General features: G+C 41.9%; 2 protein-coding genes and 1 long non-coding RNA gene across 3 annotated transcripts in view; 2 read left to right on the top strand and 1 right to left on the bottom strand.

Annotated features, from left to right (window-relative positions):
* Positions 1-6,257, top strand: part of LOC138173588 (zinc finger protein 420-like) — a 118,160-nt gene extending 111,903 nt beyond the window's left edge. The window contains exon 7 of the mRNA XM_069103628.1: positions 1,362-6,257. Coding sequence (XP_068959729.1) covers positions 1,362-3,358 — 1,997 coding nt within the window. The 3' untranslated portion in view covers positions 3,359-6,257. The remainder of the gene's footprint in view (positions 1-1,361) is intronic.
* LOC138173591 (zinc finger protein 135-like) overlaps positions 1-15,449 on the top strand; it is a 110,286-nt gene that overhangs the window by 56,310 nt on the left and 38,527 nt on the right. The window lies entirely within an intron of this gene.
* On the bottom strand, positions 8,266-15,369 carry LOC138173593 (uncharacterized). Its single transcript, XR_011171445.1, has 3 exons — positions 15,174-15,369; positions 14,539-14,608; positions 8,266-10,330 (listed from the first exon to the last, which is right to left on the bottom strand). It is a non-coding gene; the product is annotated as an uncharacterized lncRNA (long non-coding RNA).

Below are 15,449 nucleotides of genomic sequence, written 5' to 3'. Positions count from 1 at the left end.
GCCAGAAACAGAATTGGGGCCAGAACATGCATTTGGCAACTGAGGGACTAGAGTAGTGGAATTGTGGTAGACCCTGGGATCTTGTGTCAGCCCTGGGCCCAGTCAGTCACTCAGCATGCATGGATAAAGCACCTCCAGTTTTTCTGGCACTCGGCTTAGCTTTTGGAAAGGAAAAGTCAGTCCCTGCTTTCAAGGAGCTCCCAATTTGGCATACCAACATGGAGATGGTTTGTGAAGAAACAGCAGATTGGGAACTTTGGTCTTAGCTGATTCACAGGAAAGAGGGTGTTTTGGAATCGAAAAATATCTTTTTCAATGTCACATTTGGGAACTCAAGAAATGAGGCTAATAATGGCTTAAGAAAGGAGAGGGGAAATAGGGAGGAAAGAGTCAAAATCATAATAAGAATGATAAAAACACAGACACACCTCAGAGATATTCTGTGTTTGGTTCCAGAGCGCTCAACTGAATTAAGAGAGCAATGAAGCAAGTCACATGAATTTTTTTTTTTGGTTTCCCATTGCATATAAAGGTTCTATTTACACTCCTCAGTTGTCTGTTATGTAAACTACTATTGTGTGTAAAATATCAAGGTACATGCCTTAATTCAAAAATATTTTACTGCTACAAAAATCTAACCATCATCTGAACCTTCCTGGAGGCAAAATCTTGTTGCTGGTGGAAGCTCTTGGCCAGAGTTGATGGCTGCTGACTGATCAGCCTGGTGCTTGCTCAAGGTTAGGGATGATTGGCAATTTCTTCACATAAGATGATGATGAAGCTTGCCACATTGATTGATGCTTTTTTTCACTTGAACCCTTAGAGCCCATCGTGGCATTATTAATTGGCCTCTTTTCAATATCATTGTGTGTCAGGCAATAGGAAGTCCCAAAGAGAAGGAGGAAGGAAGTCAACATGCTATAAATACATTTTCTTATTAGGAAAAGAAAATTTGATGGAGAAAGGCCCTCTAGTACCACAGACAGAGCATGCCCACTTGCAGAGTTGCAATTGTAGTCTCAGCTACTCATATGCTGGTCAGGTCACTCAGCCATTCTGAGCTCCTGGCCCGACTGATGAATATAATGAGAATGCTGGTCCTGCTGTTATCACTGGTCTTTGTGAGGATCCAATGTGATTGTCTCACAAGGTCTTTGTAAATCAAGTTATCCTGAAGATGTCAACTAATGGCATTTTAAAATGATTTGATTCTGTCCATTGAACTTTGAAGAATTTTCCCTTACCCTGGGGAAGTAGATCACTTAGTTTACTTTATCCCAAAGGAGGGAAGGGATTATAATTATTTATATATATGTGTGTACATATTTCTCTATATATATTTTATTGCTTGTTTCTTGCAGATAGAGACATTAGACCTGAAATGCAAGAGACTGCTGAAAAGCTAATAATTTCTGTGAATGAAAATCATGAGGAGACTTTCATGGGTGATGGTGACTGTGAGGTCAGTGGGAGAGAAATCTGTGACGTATTTCTCAGAGTCCACATAGGAGAGAAACCATATGATTGTCATTATGGGAAGGACTTGAGTCAACAGTCATCCCTTATTAACTATCAAAAAATTCAGACTGGAGAAAAAACACATGAGTATCATGAATGTGATGAAGCGTTTAGGGAACGCTCATCGTTCCTTATCCATCAGAGAATTCACATTGGAGAGAAACCTTATGAATGTAATCAGTGTGGAAAGGCTTTTAGAAGGAGGTATGATCTTTCTGTACATCAGAGAATCCACACTGGAGAGAAACCTTATGAATGTAATCAATGTGGAAAGGGATTCAGAGAGAAGTCTAAACTAGGTGTACATGAGAGAATGCACACTGGAGACATAAGTTATAAGTGTAACCAATGTGGAAATTCTTTCAAATCCCGATACAATCTTGCTGCACATCAGACTATCCACACTGGAGAGAAACCTTATGAGTGTAATGAATGTGGAAAGTGTTTTAGGAGAAAATGTGATCTTTCTGTACATAAGAGAATGCACACTGGAGAGAAGCCTTATGAATGTAATCAATGTGGAAAAGCTTTCAAACGGAGGGACCATTTAGCCAAACATCAAATAATCCATACTGAAGAGACACCTTACGAATGTAATCAGTGTGGAAAGGCTTTCAGACTGAAGTCTACACTTGCTCAACATCAGAGAAGTCACACTGGAGAGACACATTATGAATGTAATCAGTGTGGAAAGGCTTTCAGAGTGAAATCTGTACTTCTTGTACATCAGAGAACCCACACTGGAGAGACACCTTATGAATGTAAGCAATGTGGACAGGGTTTCAAATGGAGATTCCTTTTAACTTTACATCAGAAAATCCACACTAAAAAGAAACCGTATGAATGTGATCAATGTGGAAAGGCTTTTACACAGAAGTCTGATTTAGCCAGACATCAGAAAATCCATACTGGAGAGACACCTTATGAGTGTAAGCAATGTGGAAAAGCTTTTGGTTACAGCAGCAGTCTTGCTGTACATCAGAGAATGCACACTGGAGAGAAACCTTATGAATGTCATCAATGTGGAAAAGCTTTTGGTTACAGCAACAGTCTTGCTGCACATCAGAGAAGCCACACTGGAGAGAAACCTTTTGAATGTAATCAATGTGGAAAGGCTTTTCACTTACGCTCTCTTCTTGTTTTACATCAGAGAATCCACAGTGAGGAAAAACCTTTCAAATGTGATCAATGTGGAAAGGCTTTCAAACAGAGGTCCAATTTAACTTTTCATCAGAAAATCCACACTGAAGAGAAACCTTATAAATGTAATCAATGTGAAAATGCATTCAGATTGAAGTCTTCACTTGCTCAACATCAGAGAAGTCACACTAGAGAGACATCTCATGAATGTCATCAATGTGGAAAGGCTTTCAAAGAGAAGGTCTGTTTAGTCAGACATCAGAGAATCCACACTGGAATAAAACCTTACCAATGTAATCAATGTGGAAAGGCTTTCAGAGTGAAGTCAACACTTGTTGAACATCAGAGAGGTCACTCTGGAGAGAAACCTTATGAATGTAATCAATGTGGAAAGGCTTTCAGAGTGAAGTCTGCACTTGGTGAACATCAGATAAGTCACACTGGAGAGAAACCTTATGGATGTAATCAATGTGGAAAGGCTTTCATTAAGAGTAGCCATTTAAACAGACATCAGAGAATCCACACTGGAGAGAAACCTTATGAATGTAATCAGTGTGGAAAGGCTTTCTCATTCAGCAGCAATCTTGCTGAACATCAGAGATCCCACAGTGGAGAAAAACCTTATGAATGTTTTCAATGTGGACAGACTTTCAAATACAGGTTTGGTCTTGCTAGACATCAGAGAGTTCATACTCTATAGAAACCTTATGAATGTAATCAGCATTGAAAGGCTTTCAGAAGAAGCTTTGATTGTGCTAAACATCAGAGGTCCCACACTGAAGAGAAACCATATGAATGTAATCAATGTAGAAAGTTGTTCAGACTGAAGTCTACACTTGTGCAACATCAGAGAATCCACACTGGAGAGACACCTTATGCATGTAATCAATGTGGAAAGGCTTTCATTAAGAGTAGCCATTTAGCCAGACATCAGAGAATCCACACTGGAGAGAAACCTTATGAATGTAATCAGTGTGGGAAGGCTTTTACACGGAGAGAAAGTGTTGCTAAACATCAGAGTCCACACTGGAGAGGAATCTCATGACTGTCTGTAAAGTGATCCTTCCCCAAGAAATGTGCTGAAGGAAGGGTCCAAGGACACAGCCTCTGGCCAGTGGCTTCACTCATTAGGGCCAGGGAATTCCCAATAGCACAGTGCTCCTTGAGCTCAATGCTGTGAACTAGGGGGAATCCAGGGCGTCTCAGCGCTTACTGTCCTCAGATAAGCGGACGCTGCCAACAGGCGCAAATCAGCTCTGATGCTGAAACATGATGATCATGAAGGTGACAGTGAGAGGCAGCTCATCTGCGTGGACTGGGGCCTTGGCTACCCCTCAGGCCTGGACCCGGAGCCTCTCCTCTTCCCAGAGCAGCCCTGCACCCCGCGGTCTGGACACAGCAGGGAGCTGCCTCCCCTCTGAGCTGGGCCAGAACCCCCAGACTTTCATCCCTTCTCCAGGTGGGCAGCTCTCCCCCATCCCATGTGGGCCCCGGAGCACTCCTGGGATGCAGGCACAAGAGCCAGCGGGGCCAGGGGAAGCAGTGTAGCCCCACCCTCCAGCATCTCCCTTCCCCTGCTCAGGGAGGTCCCCGGGTCCGGAGCTCATGCCTGGCTCTGCCGAGTGGCAGAAGGTGCTCTCCGCAGCGCAATCTCCCTCAGACCCTATCTCCCTGGGACCATGCCCTGCTCCTGGCCCTGCAGGCTGCTCCCTGGCCTGGGGCTGCCCTCTGCCAGGAGTCTGCTTCCCTGGCTAGCAATGGAGGCATCATCACAATTCCTCCTGGAAGGGCACTGGTGGAGCCAGCCAAGGGACGGCCTCATCCTGCCATCTGGGCACCAGGTGTGCTCAGGCCTCGCCCTCAGCCCCGCCCCACTCCATTCTTAGCCCTGCCCTCAAGTTCACTACTGAAGGTTGGGCCTCTCAGTATGAAATTCTGCACCCCTCCTTGCTCCCACCCAATTGGAATCCACAAGGGTCACCATGTGGGCATTACCCTGCCCGTCCAAGGCTGCATCATTTCTAACCTGGACCAAATTTGTCAGAAGCCTCCATCCCAGGGAACTCGGAGAGGCCCCGGCCCCCTGACAAGTGCCAGACCTGGGGTGGCTCCTAAGAGGTGCTTCTGGTCTGCTGCCTGCTGGAGCAAGAGGTCTTTCCCCTCCAGTGCTGCCTTCCCTGGGGCTGGGGGTGGGGTTAGGTGAGCTCTGGGGGCGGGGTGTGAGGGTGGGCATGTTTCCCTATTCCAGGTGAGCTGCAGGGTCTGGAGCTGGGGGACAGGCATCATAGTAGCAAAAGAATTTAATAAGCCATAATGCCTCAGAGAGCCACACCATTCTTTAGCCTTCCTACAAACTAACACTCACAAACCTACCTTTTCCCTTGGGTCGGTCCTCTCCTCCCTCTGGCTCTAAGTGTTCTGAATCCCAGCTTCCTCTGTGCTCTGCTCCACCTTTCAGTAAATTCCCCTCACCACAGTCTCCCTGTGATTCCATTCAGCTTATTGGGAGCAAGGAAGGTCTTCAAATTCCTCTAGGCTTAATAAGGGGAATGGAAGATCTTCACATTCCCATTACAGTTACATTCAGCCCCAAGAGCTTTCATGTCCCTTAGATAGTAAAACTACATTAACAAGACATTTCATTACATTGGTTAATGGGCATTTAGGGCTAACTGGTGTCAACAGAACTTTGCAACATTATTACAGGGATGATAGAAAATAAGCACATAAAACACTATCTTAGGGTGGGGGCTTGGGCACAAGCACCCCACCTTTCCCCCATCGGATGAATGGGGCTCCAAATCTTGTGGTAAGGGGCAAAGGTTTCTTCTCCATAGCTTCTTCCGACTGCAACTGGATGTAGAGCTGTCCCTGCCCCAAGAGGTCCCATGTGATTGCTGAGTTCTAAGGGTGGCATCTGGCGCTGGGTTGACACAAGGTCCAGATGCGACACACCACAGTCATGGATGGGGTGACATCTGACTTAAGTCATAGGCATCTTCTGGTGGAATGTACTCAGCCTGCAGGAAACAAGTCTTGTGAACAAGTTTAACAGACAAAAAGCCAAAAAGAAAAAAATGCAGGGTCAGCCATGCCTCTGGAGTCCACGAACTCACTATCGTAGCCTCACTCAAGGTAGAATATGAGTTCCCTGCCTCACTCTCTGGACTGCTGCCTCCCCTGAATGTTTCTGGGCTCAGCACAACCTGCGTGTCCAGATTAAGCAACAAAGCTGGTCTCAGCCTCAGACAAACCCAGTCTCTAAACTACACAGGATGAGGTTCAAACAACTCAGTCCTGTTTCCGTGTAGGTTCTAAAAATGCTTCCGGGAGGAAATGTCCCCAAAGGTACAGGCTTCGCTGTTCCCTAGTTTTCATATGAGAAGTCTTTGTCTTGTGGGCCAGGGAAGTTATTTCGTCCACCAAGTCTCTGAAAATTGGTTTGTCCCTTTTCATTGAATGGGAGCAAAGCAGGTGACCTCTTTCTTCCCAAACCTCTGTCGTCTGGAAGGATTTTGTCTTTAAAATGTTATTTTTGTTAGAATGGATGAGTTTGTAGCTCACTGCACTTGGTGTTACTCTTAAAGTTCTAACAGTCACTAGCGTGTCCTTGTTCTTTCAGGCCTGGCCCAAATTCAAGTAGAGTTGCAGGGAATAAGCATTCATGGCCATCTTCTGTAAGCTAGGCACGTTGCTGTGGGCTTTCTTCATGCGTGGTAGCACACTCGGTCCTGAAAACAATTTGGTTTTAGGGGCGGCCAGGTGGCTCAGCGAGTAAGAGCACCAGCTCCAGTGTTGGGACGACCTGGAGATTGAATCCCGAGCTCAGACACTCAGCACCACACCCAGAAATAACTGGCCGTGTGACCTTGAGCAAGTTACTTGACCCCGATTGCTTACCAAAAAAATTTTTTTTAAATTAAAAAAAAAAGAACAATTTCATTTGGGTGCTATTATAGTCCCCATTTTAGTTGAGGAAATGGAGTCAAACAGATGAAATGTTTTGTCCATGGGCACACCACCAGCACGTGTCTGAGGCCGGATGTGAATTCAGCTCATCCTGATACCAAGACTTGTGCTCGCTACTCTGTCCTACCTGCCGCCTCTTATTTCTAAAATTTAAAAAATGGAAGCTATGGAATGTGGCCATCCTGTGAAGGAGATGAACAAAGTTGAAATCTTCTGATCCAAAATTGGTTGCATGTCTTCCTTTCCCTCTGCCTCCCCAATCTCCCAGCAGTAAACACCCTGAAAACTATCTTGGAGTAGTCCTTGGGCCACCTTCCAGTCTTTGCTTATATCCCCCTTTTCCCTAATGAGGATTAAATTATGAATTTCTCTCTATCCTTGCATCTAACTTTCCCTCATGCCCAGGACTGCCAGTTCCCAAAGAAAATCTGGTCTCCTGCTTGGAGTAAGAAGACCTGAGGAGCTCCTGTCCAGGGGAAAGCTGGAGTTAGTGGGCAATAGCCTAAAAGGCTTCTTCACTTTGAGGAAAGAAAGTGCTAGGCTTGGGGATGGGTAGATCAGACGTAGAATTTTTTTTCAGACACTTAGCCGTGAGATCCTGGGCAAGTCACTGAACCTATGAACCTCAGTCTCTTCATCTGTAAAATGAGGGATTTGAACTCCATGGTCTTCCAGTTCCCTTCTAATGATGAATCAATAATCCTACTAGAAATCTTTGTTGAATATTTTGAGACATGCAACTATCCTGCAGCTGTAGAATGAGGGTGAGGCTAATGTGAGCCCTTAGACCTTTCTTAAGCCAACAAGCATTTGTTAAGTACTTACTATATGCCAAGTCCTGTGCTAAAAACTGATGATATAAAGAGACATAAGGGACGTTTCTGACTCAAAGAGCCCACAGTCTAGCGGGAAAGATAACATGGACACAACTATGTGAAACCTGATACATACAGAATCAATTGAAGTCAGCCAAGAGAAGGAAAATACCATAGGACTGGAAAAGGCTTAGTGCCAAAGGTGGGCTTTAGTTTGTACTTCGGAGAAACCATTAAGAGCGTTCTACGCATGAGCATCAGTCAAGGAAAACCCAGGGAATTGGAGGATGGAGTGTCATATTCATGGAGCACAGGCAACCTTGGTCCCACTATGTTATAACCTATATGAAATGGGAGTAAAGTGAAAGAAGACTAGAAAGGTAGAAGATGAAGGTCTTTAAGAGCCCAACAGAGCATTTTATATTTGATTTTAGTGACAGAATCATTGGAGTCTTTAGGGTGGGAAGTGACATGGTCAGGCAAAAGCTATAGGAAGATGAATTTGACAGCTAATTGGAGGTTTGAGTCGCCTCGGGTGGGACTTGAGTGGGCTCTTGCAATACCTCAGTTATGAGGCTATTGGGCCCCAAATCAAAAAAAGGGGGGAATGTTGGGAGAAAAATGTATGCACTTCAGAGGTTTTGCAAAGGAATAATCAACAAGACTTTGCAGTAGATTGTGTGTGTGGCATATGAGAGGTAACAAAGAGTAGATGACATCTAGGTTATGAGCTGGGACGATTGGGAGCCTTGTGTCCTCGATAATAGTAATAGGAAAATAAGTACCTGGAAGAGTTGGGAGAAAGAAGTTTCGTTTCGGACATGTTCTGAGGAGTACCCGGGAAAATAGTGTCCCAAAAACTTAGAAGGGAGAGAAGAGAGTCCAGGGAAAGTGAGTGATCATCAATAACAGAAGCTACAAAAAGGTCAAGAAGAATGAGGATTGGGAAAAGGTAATTGGTTTCAGTGACTCAGAGATCACTGGTAACTTTAGAACAGTTAAGTAATGAAGCTGGGAGCCAGACTGCAAATTTTCAAAAAACTAAGAGGAAAGGAAGAGGTGAAACCAATTTTCGAAGACCATCTCTGTTAATCCATGAAAGGGTTGCAAGGTGTAGGGCAGCATACGATGGGGAGGAAGGCATCAAATTAGTTATTGATGGGTGAGGGAGACATGGTTTTGTTTGTGGAACTAGGGAAGGAGCCAGTAGACAGATTCAAAATTAGTGGAAAACATGGGAATGACCAAGGAGGGAATGTCCTCAGGGAGAGGATTGGATGGAAAGGGATCTCTTCATATGTGTATGGGTTTATTTTCGCGAGATGGGCCCTGTCTTATTGCAGGACTGGGCCAAAGACGAAAAAGAAGGAATCAGATAGATGTGCAATGAGGAGGAGATATGGGACCTCTGGGTAAAAGTCCTGTTTCTTTTCAGTGAAACGTGAATCCCCTTTCTGATCAGAGAATGTAGGGGAGCAAGCAATATGGGAAAGTTGAGGAAGCATGAAAAGATTTGGAAAAGCTCCATGGTGAATAATGTGTAGCCTTGGGGAGTTGTCCAAGAAATTCCTTGCCATAGTGAGATTAGCTATGTTACCAAAATTTGTAGTGGATTTAGATGGCAGCCTGGGTTCACGATTTTCTCTGACTCCATTGATCTGTATGTTAATAGGAGTGAAGATGGCTGCCTTACTTGGAAATAATTGAGGCAGAAGTCATCAACTTTCATCCTTTTTCCTGGTTCCTTTGACCCATTCTTGGAGGATCATTAGCCAGATTCATGTAGGTGAAACTACAACTTAGGTTGGGGATATGAGAGAGGGAAATTCCCAGGTATCCCATCACAAAAGCAGGAGCTTGGTATCTTTAGTACTGGATCTTGTCAGGTCAAATGTAGGGGATAGGATGCAGGAAAGAGACAGAAACATGTATGTGACCACTAAGAGAGAAACCAGAATGCAAGGACTGAGGTAGACTTAGGGTCTAATGTCAGCCCTGAGCATAGTCAGCCAGTCAATAAACATTAAGTGCCTGTCACGTTCTAGACACTGTGTTAAACCTTGGCCATACAAAGAGAAGCAAAAGACAGTTTCTTCAGTCAAGCAGTTAAAAATCCAGTATGTAAACATGTTTTGAGAACAAGCAAAGGTTGCTGAACCTTCCTCTGAGTTGATCCAGGCTAAGCAGAGTGTTTTGTGTAAAAATACATTATGTTCAATGGACACATAGATGAAAAGAAAGAGAGGAGAATGGCAACTGATGAAGGAGAAAAAATCAAAATCATAACGACAGCAGTAATAGCTACCAATTAGATGGTGCCTACTGTGTGCCAAGAGCTTTACACATATTCTCTCTCACAACAACCCTGGGAAGTTGCATTCCCCTGATTTTACAGGAAAATATGATACTGATACTTCAGCCAGGAAGAGTAAAAGAAAGAAGGAAAATTAGTGAATATGGATGCAAAAACACCCCAAATAAATAAAATAGTAATTAAGTGATTACAACAATATATTACAAAGATGACACATTTTGACCAAGTGAGATTTATACCAGGAATGAGGGAGTGTTTTAACGTAAGGAAATCTACTAACATAATTTATTATGTCAACAATAAAAGTTTAAAAATCATATGATATCAATGGATACAGAAAAAAATCTTTTGATCAAGTACAGCATTTAATGATCAAGTGCAGTGTTTAAAATCATTTGAACGTATAGGTATAAATGGATTTTCCTTAAATTGTTAAAAAAAAAAAAAAAGGATTTTTCTAAAACCATCAGCAAGCATTGTAATAGTGGGGATGAACTAGAAACCTTCCCAGTAGGATCAGGTGTGAAACAAGAATGCCCTGTCACCACTCTCAGTCAGCATTGGATTGGAAACCCTAGTAATAGTAATAACAAAAGGAAAAGAAGTGCAATCAGAATAGGGATTAAGGTAATAAAACTATCTCTTTTGCAGACAATGAAATATAATTTAAAAAGCTAGTTGAAACAATAATTTTAGCAAAATAGCTGGATAGAAAATAAATACACAAAAATCATCAGCATTCTTCTATAAGAGAAAACACTGAAAGAAGAGCGAGTAACTTATACCCCATTTAAAATAAATTTAGATAGTATAAAATCCCTGGGAGTACACCTGCCTAAAAAAGCCCCAGGGACTTTTAAAGTAAAATTACCAAAAAAAAAAAATCATTTATGCAAATAGAATCAGATTTAAATAACTGGAAAAATATTACTTATTCATGGGTAGGTAGGACCAACATCACAAAAATGACAAGTTTGCATAAAGTAGTCTGTATATTCAATGTCATTCCAATTAAATTATCAAAAACTTATTTAACTGAGTTAGAATAAATACTAAAAATTCACTGGGAAGAACAGAAGGTCAAGCATATCAAAGGAACTAGTGAAAAAAAACAAAAAGAAAAGGGACTTAGCATTATCAGATCTTAGAACAATAGAATGACAGCAATTATCAAAACTCTGGTACTGACTAAGAAATAGAAAGCTAGATCAATAGAAGAGGATAGAAGTAGATTACAGCAGCAAATATAATAACTTTATATTTGACAATGGAAAGACAAGATTTTGGGATGAAAATTTATTGTCAAAATAAGTTGGAAAAACTAGAAACCAGTATGGCAGAAGCTGGACAGAGACTAATATTCATTTACCAAAATAATGTCAAAATGGATACATGATGTAGATACAAAGAGACATTAAAAGAAAATTAGAAGAACATATTAGATTTGCAGTTTTACATCAAATTGCTTTTTCTATTATATCATATTAAGGAAATGCTTGTTTTATTCCATAAATTAAAAAGTAAAATAAATAAAAAGACATGATGGAGGGGATGGCTAAAAACAACAGCAAGTAACAATCCTGGGAGAGGATTCTGGAAAGATGGGGGAGCAGGTCAGAAAAACTTCAAGTTCTCCAAATTTTCCTCCACCAAAGAGATAAAAGAGCACCTCAGGGAAAACAGAGTGGTGGAAATAAGAGTAGGGGAAGAACGTGGTCCTCCCAGGACAATTTAAGATTTGAAGAAAAATCTCAAGTTGATGTCTCCTATGGGTGAAGAGTAAACACCTCCAGACTAGATCTTAGGTTCACTTAAATAACAAGCAGCTAGCCCTGAGGTTAGCTGGGTTGGGAAGCAGCCTGGACCCCAGGAACAGGAACCTTTACCCCCACTCCCCACTTTTCCATCCCTCCACCCCCCAGGAAAGGCAGGGGAATTGGACATCTGATCTGAGGAAAATCTAGGGAACCTCTGCTGACAAGGAGTGTGAAACCCAGCGGTGTTGAAGACAGTGGCAAGGCAAGAAGGAGCCAGCACAAGCCTGGTGAGTGAAGAAGTGGCAGGAGCAGAGGCCCTGGCTGGAGGACTTGGTTTGAGTCCAAGGTCAGAGGGGAGAACTGAAGAGGATCTAAGGTCAGAGGTGCCATTCCTCATACCTCAGGACTAGAGGTGATTATAAAGATTAAACTTAAAAGAAAAAATTCACAGGCAAAGGAGAAAGAATCCAACCATAGAAAGCTACTATGGGAAAAGAGAAGATGAGGGTTTTTTTTTTTTTTAAGCAATTGGGGTTAAGTAACTTGCTCAAGGTTAGGTATTTCTGGGTGTGGTGCTAAGTATCTGAGCCTGGATTCAATCCCAGGTCATCCTAACACTGGAGCCGGTGCTCTTACTCGCTGAGCCACCTGGCCGCCCCAAGGGTTCTTCTTCAGAGGAGAATACTGAAGCAAAGAGACCCTCTTCCATCCCAAGTGTAATGACAAATGATCACCTGGTGAAAAAGAATTCAGTGAATAACCTAAAAAAGACTTTAAAAATCAAATGAGAGAAATTGAAGAAAAGCTAAAAAGAAAAATAAGAATAATAGAAGAAAAAGCAAAAGATCCTGAAAAGAAAATCAACTGATTAGAAAAGGAGATCCAGAATGTTAAGGAAGAAAACGACTGCTTGAAAATCAGAATTGGGCAAGGGGAAGCCAATGAAGTTATATGAAATCAAGAAATAAAAAAGCAAAATATAAAGAATGAAAAAATAGAAGAGAATATGAAACATCTCATAAGAAAAACAACTGAACTGGAAGGCAGATCAGGAAGAGAAAACAATAAGAACTGGTCGACTTGAAAGCTACCATCAAAAAATGAGTCACGATAAGATAATACAAGAAATTATTAAAGAAAATTGTCCTGAAGCATTAGAACAAGAGAGGAAAATAGAAATAGAAAAAATCCACTGATCACCACCAAAAAGAGATCCCACAAGGAAAAGTTATAGGAATGTTATGGTCAAATTATGAAATCCCCAGCTTAATGACAAAATATTATGAATAAGAAGGAAAAAAGAATTTACATAATGTGGTACCGCAAATCGAATTACATGAGATCTACCAGGGCTGACACCAAGACATTGCAGGTTTTAGAACACTATGTATTGAAGAACCAAAGAACTGGGTTTAAGACTGAAAATATTATACACAGCAAAGTTACATACAATTTGGAAAGAAAAAATGGATATTTAATGAATTGTCAGATTTTCAGGGCTCTGTTTAAAAAAAGACCTGAACTGAATAGAAGATTCAACACAGAAGAGCCAAGAAACCAAATACAAGGGATTCAGTAAGGATAGACTGTTTACCTTCATGCGTGTAAAATGTAGAATCCATGTCTAAGAGTGTTATTAGTAAATAGGTAGCTTATAAGAAAGGTTGAGGTGGACCTGAGCATAACATGACTTCAAAAAGTAAAACCAATCAAGAACAGCTAAAAGAGAAATGACCTCATATGAATGAGGTTCCAGAGGAAAAACTAAAAGAGAGGAATCAGATGAGGGAGGGGAAGTGTTAGTTCTGGAAACCTGCATTCAAAATAAAACTCTATGGGGATAAGGGAGGGGAAAGAAGGATTCTTAGGAGGATTGTAGTTTGTCCATCACTCACAAGGAAGACCATGGCATCAGGAAGATGATGACATGACTTGCTATTGACTTTGATTTGAGTTAAGGACGGCTGTGCAAGGTCACCAGCCTCACTTTCTTCTCCAGTGGGTCCAGTGGCCAAATATGGATGAGGACAACTGGAGATGGCCCAGGAAGAAGTGAGAGACCTTGGCCCTTTTAAACTAAGGGCTTTTCACGTTCTCACTTTGAGTGAGGCAATGTCCATTCAGTGAATAGGCCTCTTTAAGAAGTGAGTGAAGGGATGATAAGGATGAAAAAAATACACAAAAATTTCTTATAGCACTTGCTCTCTCTCTCCCTCCCTCTCTCTGTATCTCTCTGTCTCTCTCTCTGTCTCTGTCTGTCTGTCTGTCTGTCTGTCTGTCTGTCTCTCTCTCTCTCTCTCTCACACACACACACACAGAAAAGCCCACTGAGCATAAAAACCTCATAATCAAATATAGAGAAGCAGAAACATAAAGTACAGCCTATTCAGATTTTGAGAGATGACTCTGTGTAGTTTCCTCATTTCTTTTAACCCCCTGTTAAATTCCTATCTCTTCTCCATACTTTGTAAATCAGTTCAGTCTGGTGAGTAACTCATGATTTCCTGGAAATGATGAAATTTGAAAGAAAATTATAATAGTCCACTTCTGATTGGGCACTTTCAAATTTGGTGAAAGGAAATACATAATGAAGTATAGGGGGTGATGTTGAGCGTTAGCTCTGAGGGGCCTGCCATGGGTGTGAATCCAGCCCAAGGACCCCCTTGAACCTGTTTCCACCCACCTGGGCCCAGTAACTCAAGATGTTGACTCACCATCCCCCATTATTTACCCCCCCCCCCCTTACAAGGGAGGCTTGGATCATTCTGACTGTCCCTGAAACCCTGGCCACTTGAGTGACCAATAAAATGGGGACATATGAGATATGAAAGCAGGGAAGTGTCCCAAGGCAATGGCCTTCTAAAGGTTGCAAGTTAGGCACCTCATGTAGCAAACAACATGAAGTTTCCCATGAGAAAGTATGATGTAAGTGCTTTAGCTATAGAATAAACCTGAACCCTCAGATGCTTATTTGAGATTTGTTTAGCATGCATGCAATAAACATATGAATGCTTCCAGTCTTCACCTGGCTGGGTTCATTTCACATCTCTGCTCACATCTGATGCTGGCTTTAGATGACTCCTGACAATCAAGGACTGAAAGAACAAATCACAGAAATAAACAATAATTTCATTAAACAGCATGACAACAATGAGAAAACATGATGTCATTTGTGGCATCCAGACAAAGCAGGACGTGGGGGAAATGTACATATCCAAACAATTACATCCAACAGAGAAAGAGCAAATCAATGAACTGGGCCTGCCACTAAAGAGACTAGAAAAAGAAGAAAAGTGTGTTCTGATTTTTGGGCAGGAGAGGATAAGGCAGAGATCTTTATGGGGGAGACAGGTTAAGTAATAGGAGGGAAGGGAAAAAGGAAAGGGGCATTAGAGAATTTACGAGAGACAGGAAAAGAGATACAAGAAACATAAAAACAAAGATTAGGAGTAGAATCTTTTAGGGAAAGTATATGTATATATGTGTATATATGTACGTGTGTATATATCAATATCTGTACATAAATATATCCATGATTAACTGTAGCCTGGAGGGGGAGGAGGAAGAAAGGTGGAAAAAGAACAAAGTAAAAAGTACGCAGCAGAGAACAAAGGAAAAGCTAGAAGGAAGCAAAGAAGTGATGGACAGCTGTCAGCTTACTGTGCAGTGTTTCCTATGTGGGCTTTCTTGCAATGGAAAGGTGCTGCTGCACATTCGGAATCCTCTCCCACGTTCTGCTGTGCGCATGGCATGTTCTTTTACCCTCTTATTTCATATTTAAGTTTGCAATGTCTTTCTGTTTCTTTTCTTATTCTGTCTTTAAGCTTTAGTATTTGTCTAAAAGAGAAAAAGAATGAACAAACCTGGCAGGACCTGTGGGAACTGATGCAAAGTGAAGGGAACAGACCTGGGAGCCCGATGAACACAGGAACAGCC

This window comes from Petaurus breviceps, unplaced genomic scaffold (assembly GCF_028583685.1).
Source record: "Petaurus breviceps papuanus isolate PSGF00001 unplaced genomic scaffold, PetGlider_PUasm1.0 609, whole genome shotgun sequence".
Lineage (NCBI taxonomy): Eukaryota > Metazoa > Chordata > Mammalia > Diprotodontia > Petauridae > Petaurus > Petaurus breviceps.
The sequence above is the reverse complement of the archived record's forward strand: the minus strand, read 5'-3'. Positions and strand labels throughout refer to the sequence as shown.